Source organism: Leptopilina boulardi, unplaced genomic scaffold, assembly GCF_019393585.1.
Source record: "Leptopilina boulardi isolate dan_hultmark-lab unplaced genomic scaffold, ZJU_Lbou_2.1 LbouV2_310, whole genome shotgun sequence".
NCBI lineage: Eukaryota > Metazoa > Arthropoda > Insecta > Hymenoptera > Figitidae > Leptopilina > Leptopilina boulardi.
In genome coordinates, this window is record NW_026137875.1 from 4,771,674 (window position 1) to 4,784,156 (window position 12,483).

A 12,483-nucleotide genomic window follows, 5' to 3' on the forward strand; every position below is an offset into this window, starting at 1 on the left:
CAAGAACCAAAATTGCCTAACCAAATATGATTTTGTTTTAAACACAAAATCTTTTTTTTCAGTGTAGTATAATTTACAATATGTTTCTTTAATATAATAATTTAAATCCAGTTAGAAGAAATTTTAGTGCGCGACAGGTACATATATGTAACATCACTGCAGCAGCATATAGCTTATTTTTTCGAATGACTCAACAATACAATACTATTTCATGCGATAATGATTTATTTTACTGGCAGTGATGATGAATCATTTTTAAGTTTAAAAGCTATATACGATATATAATATGTATTATAATGCTATGAACGCACAAATATGCTACGTTTAGATAATTCTCAGCTTATAGAATTCCTAAGCATTATATCTCAGAATGCAGGTCCATATTAATATATGCTCTCTAAATTTGAATCAGCGATAAGTATACCACTGGTACCAATCAGCGGATATACGCTGAAAAATCAGTGAAATTCCACTAATTCATCAGTGCATATAAGCTGATTGGAATCAGTGGTATACTTATAGCTGAGAATCAGCGAGATTCCGCTGATTCAAATTTAGAGAGTGGGTGACTTCAAAGTGAAATTTACCTATGAAATTTTAAATTCGGATATATGTGTACGTCCGCATGAAAAGGGACCACTTTGTCGATTACTATAAGGATTATTTTTGCGTGAACATTAATGCAAATAGCGCTCTTATTGTAATCGACAAAGTGGTCCCTTTTCATGCGGACATACACATATTTTTTTTCTTTAACAGAAAAAAAATGACATACGTATTTTTATGTTTTTATATAAGCCCAGGCGCAATGGAAACGCGTCACTTGTTTTCTCTCTCATTTTTATTTATTTTATATTGTAATTTTAGATAAAATATTATATTTATCTTTAAATATATAAATCTTGCAATAAAAAAATATTTTCATTTTTAATTGCAAAGTATATAAACATAATATTATTACAATCTAATAATCGAAAATATACATTTTGGAAAATATGATTTATCTCACCATATCGAATTAAATAAGATTGACAAGGATAGATTTTTTTTTTTAATAAACAAATAACTTTAAGAAGAATAATTTTATTTTGTAAAGGAATAATATAATTATTATATCGAAATTCTGACGGAATTAGGACTCTAAAAATTTTGAAAAAATTAATCGGAATTCCGTCGGAATCCCATCGGAAATTATTTGGAACTCCGATGGAATTCCGACGGAATTACGTTGGAAGTTCCGGCGGAATTCTGATAGAACCTCCAGGGGGCACTGGCTGGGGAATCTTTCCAAGTGGATTGACTCGAATCGCGCCATAATTAGTGCATTTTACCCTACAAATTTTTTTTTCTATATTTAAAGAACGAAAAAAAATATTTATTCAAATTTAAAAGGTCATAGGTAAATTTCATGTGAAATCGACCATGATATACTTTTTAGATAAAAGTACATAAATTATGTAAGGTGTAGCAGTAGTTGAAGAGAACATTTAACAAGTTATCGAGATTTGGGATCTAAACTTCTCTATAAAATAGATATATATTTTAAATGAATCACGTATTTGATGTGGCATTTATATATATACAGTATAAAAATGCGGCAATATCCCTCCCTTTTAGTATCTATGTATGAAGATGAATCTTCAATGTAATGATTATTAATGAGGAAACATTTAATGCACACATGATGTGCATTTCTCTTTAAACTGATAGTCCTCTACAAGATGCTGCGCGTCTTTCAATATATGTGACTCTGACATCAATGAATAAGAGTTGAAATAAAGATAAAATATACAATTGATCCAATTATAAAGAATTGCTTTGATTCAAATCTATCTTGCTTGCTTCAAATGAATTTGTACTTTATTCAGATTCATTGACCGATAACAATTCATCTCTCAAAAATATTGTTTAAATTAATGAATAATTTCAAATAATTTCAATTATTTTGAATAACACAATATGTTTATTAATTATTATTTAACAACAAATTTTAGCTCAAAAGAATTTTTTTTTTTTGAAAATTCCATAACCGGATTTTTCGAATATTTGAGTGAAATCAATTTTAAATATATTTTTACTTCTGTTAAAAACTACTTTTTAGTTTGAGGTTATGTTGAATCTCCTTAAGGAGCAAGGTGGCTCTAACATAACCTTAAAAATGGTTTTTAACGCAAATAAAAATTTACGGAAAATTAATTTGTCATGAAAATTGTCTTCAAGAACCAACCTTATTGACAATAAATATAAAATAATTAGTGGAACATTCGAATTGCGACACTTTGCAGGGAATGGTAGGTTGGTTTCCATTGTGTCCCCACTCGCCATTTGTCATAATTTTTGTGAACTACCGCACTCTGCTCTAGTGAAATTTTAGTGACTTTATTGTTAAAATTAAAAGTTACTAAATTTTCACTAAAGCAGGGTGCGGTAAATGACGAGAATTATGAAAAATGGTGAGTGGGGATTTTGGCGACAATGGAAACAGGAACAGGCGTGGAACTAGAATAGAGAAAATCAGGGTGAGGCAGGTGTAAAAAATATAAATATCTAGCATATTTCGGACGTTCTACTGGATTTTACAAATATAATATCTTTGTGATGAAAATGAGAGAAATTTTTCATATATTAAAATTAAACTTACAAACTGTGTTAAATTTAACAAAATCGTTCAAAACGGATCTCTATAATTATTTAAATTAAGAATTCTTTTCTCTAAGTGCGAAGAAACTAAAACAAACGTGAAAATTGATTACGATTTACAGTAAATATGATCTCTCCCATAATCATCGCGTAGTATTGTTAGTATTTTTTTCCGTTTTTTTTTTCTTTTCTTTTTTTTGCATGACCACTTCATCAGACAATAGGAAAAAAAGACATCGCCAGATGGTCACTAATTGCTGGAACGTTTCAGAAATTCGTCCACCATAACGGGTCATTGCGAGATTGGAAAACGGTACCTCCAACGGAAGCAAATTCTACTCAGGTCACTTACGCCAATGCGTAATTTACCCACACGTTTTTCTCAGTCCTCAAATATACATGACTATATACTAAAATCAAGATATGTTATGGAATACGCGCGCACACTTCTTGAACATGATATTTTCTACTTATAATATTTCACAAAATTATATTTTTGTAAAAATAAAAAACACCATGAAAATTCATATTTCTTGTCGACTTTGATTCTCGCGTGATAAATGACAAGTTGACCATGGTAAAAGTGTTAACCTTGCTGAATTCTCACTGCCATTCACTCTCTTTTATATTGCAAAACGAGAGCAATATTGTGTGCGAGTGTTACTTATGCAGATCGTATACACATTATTTTGTCGTATTACTTGTGACGTGTGTGTATTTTGCAATTGCGATACAGTTGCATTCAAGTCGAAACAAAGAAATAGTCGCGAATATAAGAGCAAGACCGGAAGCATAGCAATTACTCAGACTTGCAGCCGCCACTCAATTGATGTGATTATGCGTTCATCACAATGCTCATGATGTCGTCGACAGGAAAGTGTACTTTGACTTCAACGCCCATGATATAGTAGCATCTTTCGTCTTATAAATATATTTATAATTTTTTATATAAAAAAATTGTTTACCTAACAATCAAATATTCGAAATTTTTATTTATTTATAGATCCTGGTAGAAAAAATTCATGGCGCTAGCTAGCACTGCTAGATTACATAAGGGGACGCATGATTATACATTCTAAAAATAATTTGTTAAAATTTTCATTTTATGGAATTTTATTTGTCATAATTATTTTTGAGCCGAATTTTTATTTGTTCGAATTTTTATTTGCTCGAATTTTCATTTAACATAATAGGCATTTTAAAGAATTTTTCATATAATTTCCATATAACCGATTTTTCATACTTCAGAATTTTTATTTAACCGAAAAATCATTTAACAGAATTTGTAATTGATAGAATTTTCATTTGTCCGAAATTGCAAATGGCCGAACAAACAAATTGACAGAAAGATTTCGGCGCGATTTTTAAAATTAACCAATTAAAAATTATCCATAATATTGTGATCAGTTTTATGAAAATTCTGCAAAATATTAATTCGAACAAATAAAAATTCGGCTCAAAAATAATTATGACAAATGAAATTCCATAAAATGAAAATTCTAACCAATGATTTTTAGAACCTAATCATGCGTCCTCTATATTATTTTCGCATTTTTCATTTTTTGAAAAAAAAAAGATAAAACTTAAAATTAAGTAAAATTATTTAGGTTAATTTTTGAGGGGGAGAAAAACTTGTTTGAAAATATGTTTCAGAAGTTTAAACAGAACAAATATAATTTGAAAAAGTATTTAGTAGATTGCATTACATAAATATCTAAAATTACTATTTGGAATGTTTAAACTTAAAAAACAAGTTTTTCTCTTGTAAAACTAACCTAAATGATTATTTTACTAGGTTTTGTAATGAGACATCCCACACAGCACATAAAATTTTCTGAATTTGTCCTGAATATTTCATTGAAAGATTCGAAATATTTCAATGAAAGGTCCATGAAATTTTGATGCAAGCAATGAAATGTCCGCCTATAAGAAATATTATGCAGTTCCGATTGTACGAAAAATTTCAGCGAAATGTTCATAGGAAATGTGAGGATGAAAAATTACTGACATATTATTTTTTAATATTTGCAAAATAAAAAAATGAAATATGTTACCCAAATTTTTAAGTGAAATATTTTGAAAAGATTATTCATTAAAATTCTAGAAATATCGAAAGGAAATATTTCTAAATTGTTAAAAATACATATTTAGGCAATATCATCCGGATATATTTGTGAAAAATAAAAAAAATGAATTACAGAAATAAATTGCGGTAGTGATTGTGCAAATATGTGACAAAATTAGTTGATCGATAGTAAACCTTTGTAAAAGAAAAAAATTTTCGATAATAATGCCTTAAATTATAACTTACAAATGAATCTTAAATTTAACATATCTCAAAATGTCTTAAATCGACGTATGCCGTCTTTCCGGCGATCGGTTCATATGTACCTTTTGTCATTTTCAATTTTTCACAAATATATCCGGATGATATTACCTAAATATGTATTTTTATAACAATTTAGAAATATTTCCTTACGATATTTCTAGAATTTTAATGAATAATCTTTTCAAAATATTTCACTTAAAAATTTGTAACATATTTCATTTTTTTATTTTGCAAATATTAAAAAATAATATGTCAGTAATTTTTCATCCTCACATTTCCTGCGAACATTTTGCTGAAATTTTTCGTACAATCGGAACTGCAATATTTCTTATTGGCGGACATTTCATTGCTTGCATCAAAATTTCATGAACCTTTCATTGAAATATTTCGAGTCTTTCAATGAAATATTCAGGACAAATTCAGGAAATTTTATGTGCTGTGTGGGATATTTTTTAATTATAATTTTAAAAAAATTCTAATTATTTTATAGCTTTTCTTTAACAAGAGAAAGTTTTAATTTTTACCAATATTATAAAGAAGTGCATAATCTTAATAATATTTTTCGCTTTTTACTCTCTTATATATATATGAGACAAACCACACCTTTTTCTTAAATATACAATCATCAACAATATTTGCAACTATAATAAATGACTTTACAATTTACGTTAGCAACATGCAATTTTCATCTAAGTTAAGCATCCTTTAGACTCACGTCAATGCCTTCAGAAGCTCATATAAAAAGAAAATATAAAGTTTATAATCACTCCTGAGAAAACTCCCTGACCTGAAGGTGAAAAAATTCTCATATATAAAAATTAAAAGTTTATGATGTAATATATATATGAGAAAATAGAGAGTTTACTTTGAAAATATCATTATGTGTCATTGAATTAAATTTTATTTGATTCTTTATAAATTTTTTTATCGACAATTCAAAGAAACCTGTCTGTATAATTATAATAATTAATTTTAGCATCGTAATAAGAAATAATAATGTATTTTAAAAAAATATACTCTGAAGAAAGCGGAAACAATTTCAACCCTCAAATTGCTTCTTTTGACGATTTCTGTTGTAACTTGTTTGGGGTACCTCACTAAAAAGAAAAAAATTACAAATAATAAAAAAATTATAATTGAAATTATTATTTTAATATTATTAATTATTATTAAATTAATTATCTAGTACATTATTTTATTACTGCACACTTTGAATAAAAATACAAATAAATTTAATATACACAAAATAAACTTTAACTTAAAATCATCTTCGAACGATATAACCGAAGAATAATTTTTAGGTTAAGGGTACGGTCACATGACTTTTGGAAAAACCATTCTTGTCTTTCTCTCTCCTATTACAGACGCATAAGTTTGTCTCACTCTGCATTTTCCGTCTTTGGGAAATGTAAGAAAATGCAGAGTGAGACAATCTTATGCCTCTGTCTTAGGAGAGAGAAAGACATGAATGGTTTTTCCAAAAGTCGTGTGACCGTACCTTAAGAATCATGTAAAAATCTAATTGGCAAATATAATCAGTGGAACATCCGAATTGTGACATTTTGCAGGGAATGGTAGCTTTTTTCGATACAGGGCGGGAAACTAGAATAGAAAAAAAGCAGGGTGAGGCAGGTGTAGAAAAATATAAAGATAAAAGTCATATTTCGGAAGTTCTACTTATTTCCATTGGAAATTTACATAAATCTATTCAAAACTAAGCTTTAAGTTTAAATAAAATATACTTTTTATCAATTAATTGATAAATTTAAATTAATAAAAAATCTAATCACAAATAAGTAAATAAAATTATTATTTTTAATTAATTAATCACTTCTTTTCAAAAATAATAACTTTTTGCAATACAAATCGGTATACAGATATATATATATATATTTTTTTTTTTAATTGCAAAATTAGAAACATTATATAATAAAACTAGAACCGAATATTGTCTCCGCATTAAAAAAAAAAGACTAATAGCAAATTAATTATAAACCTTCTGAATGACCTTGGTTGGGGATAACAAAATAATGATATAATTTCGTTGAATAATCGAGGATCAGCTTGTTGAGTGAATAAATCGGATATTAGACAAGTGACTCTATAGTAAATGTATGCACACTGGTCTATAATAAACGACACGACGCAATCCCTCATTGCTGTTGTGAATTACGTGCAATGCAATGTGCACGAGCGCTTTAAAATCGTGTTACCTTCTAAGGTCGACCAATTATCGAACCTTCTCTTTCCTTTACAGAATGAAGATATAACGGGAACATCCTCAGTACTCCAGGATAACAACAATGTCGGCGCAATGCAGACACTTTGTGCAAAATGCTTGGAAAAAGGAGCTTTGTTCAAATTGCTTTAAACCGCGAGAAGAACATCTCGAGTCATCTGATACTTCAAAGCCACTCATTAAAACCCCTCTTAGTGCCTTCAACAGTAACCTCAAAGTGCAGGTATTTCTTTCATATTTTAAATTCATTTGTTTTCAAATTATTAATTGAAATTCTTTATGAAAGTGATAAAAAAAAAAAATTATTAAACTCGCCTAACATAATATAGTACACCAATACTGCGCCACTAGTCAATTTTTAATATAGTTCTCTCTAAATTTGAATTATGTAGTGAAAAAAATTAGTAAGAATTTTTACAAATTATTAATAAAATATTATACTATTTGATTTAGTAGTTTAAATTTTTTTTTACTTATTTAGGGCCAGTTTCACCAACTTCGGTTAAAAGTTAATCAGCGATTAAATCCCTAACCGATCAATACACGGAAAAAAAGAAAAAGTAACTTTTACTACTTTAAAAGTAAAACTGGACCTGTCCGAAGTTTCTGCGCATCTCTGGCAACTTTTACTCCAAAAATAGTAAAATTTACTTCAGAAATAGTAAAAATTACTACGGAAACAGTAAAATTTACTACAGAAATAGTCAATTTTACTATTTTTCGAGTAAAAGTTGCCAGAGATGCGCAGAAACTTCGGACAGGTCCAATTTTACTTTTAAAGTAGTAAAAGTTACTTTATTCGTTTTTCCATTTTTCTCCGTGTAATGAGCGCTTAAATTGGCTTTAATCACTGATTAACTTTTAATCAGAGTTGGTGAAATTGACCCATAATTAGTGAAAATTCTTACTAATTTGAATTAGTAGCTCATTTTTCACTACCTAACACAGAAAAAACTTAGTTTCATTTTTGTTGCAACTCAAAATGAGCCAATGCTAAACGACATAGACAGTGGCGCCACCAACCTGGCTCATTTTTGTTACACTTCAAAATGAGTAGCGGACGTTACTCATTTTGAGACCAGGTTTTTTTGTGTAATTCAGATTTAGACGAGTTAATGTTTTAGTTAAAATTTTAAAGAAAAGATAAATTTTTATGTCCGTAGGTCACTAATAACTTTAATAGGATCAGCCGGGGTAAATCCGAACGCTAATTATTTCAGCTTAATTAAAATTTTAAAAAATAAGTTAGACATGAGAATTTTTACCTCAAATCCTCTTCAAAAGAGATTCTAAGTATTATCCCATTTTTCGTTTGTTAATTAGCAACAGCATAAACAAAGATAACGAGTATTGCAAAAAAGATTGAAAATCAAGGATGACACTCTTTCAGTATTTTGTCTCGTATTTGAAGAAAAAGAAGCTAAAAATTTATTTTATTATTTATAATTGTTTGTTATGAAAACTAGAACAGAAACTATTTTTCATTTTTGCCTTCTGTAAAATTTTATTAATAATATCAGACCGTTCGTATTTACCCCGGAAAATTGGAAAACCAGGGTAAATCCGAACGGTATTTTCAATAATTTTTTCTTATATCAGAGCCACAGAAAATTGTTTTTATTTGATTACACTATTATTTTAACATTATAAAAGTACATAGAAAAAAGTTTTTTTTTCTATACGTATCCTCGTTAGTAATTAAATAAGCAGAAACTTAATCTCTGTTCTCCCGAAGGAGTGTTCCACTTTTTTTGCCAAATGGTTTGTTGAAAAAAGTTTTTCAGGATCTTAATAAAATTTGGTATTCTAGGGTTTTTGGGGTCGCTGATTACCAATTTCAAGTCAGTTTTTCAAAATTCAAAATGGCGGACGAAAATTAAAAAATTCATTGGATTCGCTCGAAAATTGTTACTCGGGGGGTTTCAGGGTCGCTGATTACGAATTTGGAGTTAGCAAATTTGATCATTTTTAAAAATAAGTTTTAGGAAAGTCCGCCATTTTGAATTTAAAAAATTTGACTTTTATTTTTGTATTTACATTCAATCACTCCAAAATACTTTCTGTACCAAGTTTTGCAAAAATCCGTTATGATTTGATAAAGTTATTAAAGGTTTTAATTGTGTAATGCATTTTTATTTCTAACCTGTTTGATTTTTGTATTTATATATATGATGCATTATTACATAATAGGTTTATTATCGTATTTTTTTTGAGTTTTTATATAAGTTTAACAATTGCAATACTTTAAATTTATTTTCCCTAAGATTTTTCTGAAATACAGTGGCGTTCGTATTTACCCCGGTATTTTAGGAAGGTTGCAAAGTATCGAGGTAAATACGAACGCTAAGTTTCCTGCGATTGTAATTTATCAAAAATTTTTGCTACCCCATAATATTGTTCTATATGCAAGTGAAGTAACAACTTCATGCACCAGAATACCGGAAGTATTGTCTTTTAAAAGAAAAAACTTATGTTATTGTTGAAACTTACTAAAAAGCGTTCGGATTTACCCCGGCTGACCCTATAATAAAAGAATTTATTGAAAGGACAAATTTTGTTTTTAAAATTATTATTAAACACTACTAAAACACTACTAAACGCAATTAAACACTTTCTTGTAGGGTTTTGTATAAAAAAATGTAACTACACTTATGTTATTTTTTTTTATTTTATAGTCAAAATATCTATATTATTATTATTATTATTATTATTATTATTATTACTATTATTAGTATTATTATATCAATATTGGAAATATTGAAAATGTCTTTACTCTAATTTTTTAAAAATTTTAATACCTCATTTTCTTATGTTTGTTTATACTTTTTTTAACTATTATTTTATTACGTATTAACACCATCAGATGTTGTATCAAAATTATTTAACTATTCCACATGTTACTAGCTATTCATCAGTTTTATTACCAAAATGTACACTAAGAAAGATTTTATTTAAATATTTAGTATCTATAGTTAACTATACTGAAAAAAAAAAGTTATTTCATTCCAATAATCGATTACATGACTATTATCAAATAAATATTTCCTTAAACGAAACAATTGTTATATTTGAGTCAATTAAATGGTATTTCTTTCAAGTAGAGATTTTATTGGTTCAATTAGAATTTATTTAATTCAAATAAAAATTATTTGGTTCAAGTAAATATTTATATTATAATAGTCAAGTATTTTTAAATTTTGTAAAAGAAGTTTTGAATCGTAGAAAATATGGTAAAAAGCAAAATTTCCGATACATAAGAAATGAATTCTCAAAAAAAAAAGTTATTTTCTTCTCACTTTAAATTTTTTCTTTTGTTTTAATTCTACTTTAGATCACTAATCGTTCCGGCATTTTTTATTTTTTCAATTTTAATTATGATTCAAGGGTATAATAACTATTCTATATTAGGAAAGCCATTTAATGATTATCCCCTTAAGTGGATAACGGAAAAAATTTTCGTTTCACAGTAATCGATATAGAATATACATTTAAACTAAAGAGATAAAAAAATAAAGTAGAAATATAATTATAAAATTAATATTATTATTTATATATTTATTTTGAGGAACAAAATAAAAAAAAAACCTTTTATAATACCACAAAAGATACATTTAAACGATTATTTCGATCGTTTATATTCTAATTTCCTATACCTTTAAATTGGAGTTTAATTTTCTTATTTGAACTATATTTCACTTTAAGTGCTATTCACAAAAAAGAAAGGAAAAGAAATGAAATTAGGTACATACAACATATATATGAAGCTTGTTCGTATGGTCATAATTTATAAAAGATATAGTTCATGTATTATTAAGAGTTATAGCTTGATCATCGATTATCACATGCTTCAAAGAGAGTGATTGACATTATAAACGTTATACAAGAAGTTTATTGCAAAATTAGTTATTTATAAATACGATGATTATTAAAACAGGTAGTAAATATGTTTACATTATTGAAGTCTTCAATCATTTGTTATGTATATTATACGAGTCAAACTTTGAAGATTAAGATTTTGTTAATTTACAATATTAAAGAAATGATTTAAAGGTCGTTAGAAAGATCATTATGGATCATTATAGATCTTAATAGATCATTATAAAAAAAAACACGTGCATTTATTTCTTATAATTTTATTGATATAGATATATACTCTCATTTTATTTATAAATTATGGTATTACCAAATTTTCTTTTTTTTATTTAATTGCTTTTACATTATAAAATATATTAATCGAATATTCAAAAACTAAGATTAAGAAATATAATATAGGTACGACAATCAATAATAAAATTATTATAAGAAAAATAAGTTATAAAATTTTATATAATATTATATCTCTCTTTATCATATAAAAAGATTTCGCCGCTGTCTCCATTATGCATCATTACATGTTGAGTGTACCCAACTCATGTTTTTGACAAGGTTAGGTTAGGTTAGGAATGGGTTATTCCATACGTATACCTATATTAGTATTTTAGTTCTGATTTTAACCTCAAACTCACAGGCGAATTGACATGTAACGACCCATATATCTATAGTATTAAAACAAACATAACCTCAAAATTCAAGGTCCTACTTTATTACATGATCAAAAAAACCTTAAAATTCAAGGGCATAGTTTCTAGGATTCAAGGTCAGAGATAAAACATAACCTAAAAATTCTGGGGCATAGGTTTCAAGGATTCAAGGCCTTAGTTCAAACATAACCTCAAAATTCAAGGACATAGTTCATGGGACCGTTGGGTTTGAGGCTATGTGCGACAAACATAACTTCAAATTCGCCTAACCAAAAAACGAACATAACCTCAAAATTTAGATAAAATTTTGATGGTACCAGTAGTCAACTAATAGCAATTTTTGGTAGGGGTATTTTATAATAACATAAAAATAATAGCAAACAGAAAAAAATAGATTAAAATTTCCTGCTTATATATTTGAAACTAGAGCTTTACTTATATTTTCTTTATTGCAATTAACCGATAAGAAGTTTCTCTTAATTAGCATCAGATATATTTCTTTAAAAACAATCTTTTAATATCTTTAAATTTACAGTTAAACGTAATAAAATCACTAATTAATACACTTAATTTTGCAATCCAGAAAATGAATAAACAATTTTTTACATCAATCATCAAAAACAAATTTTATATTATAATAGCCCCAACTACGAGGTCATTCTGGAAAAAAATTTAAATTTACATAACTTAGATTAAAAAAAAAAATTTTTTTCTAATAAAACTCAGAGAAAGTCTTCAGAAGGGTGCCCACAACA

At 27.2% G+C, this 12,483-nt stretch overlaps 1 protein-coding gene and 1 long non-coding RNA gene across 5 annotated transcripts in view; one reads left to right on the forward strand and one right to left on the reverse strand.

Annotated features, from left to right (window-relative positions):
- Nucleotides 1-12,483, forward strand: part of LOC127283559 (uncharacterized) — a 135,417-nt gene that overhangs the window by 89,812 nt on the left and 33,122 nt on the right. For all 4 annotated transcript variants that reach the window (XM_051308517.1, XM_051308516.1, XM_051308515.1 and 1 more), the window contains exon 2: nucleotides 7,227-7,431. In XM_051308517.1, the coding sequence (XP_051164474.1) occupies nucleotides 7,273-7,431 (159 nt within the window). In that variant the 5' untranslated portion in view covers nucleotides 7,227-7,272. The remainder of the gene's footprint in view (nucleotides 1-7,226; nucleotides 7,432-12,483) is intronic.
- The window catches only part of LOC127283616 (uncharacterized), a 98,635-nt gene continuing 92,066 nt past the window's right edge, over nucleotides 5,915-12,483 (reverse strand). The window contains exon 3 of the long non-coding RNA XR_007843378.1: nucleotides 5,915-6,066. This is a non-coding gene — a long non-coding RNA (uncharacterized LOC127283616). The remainder of the gene's footprint in view (nucleotides 6,067-12,483) is intronic.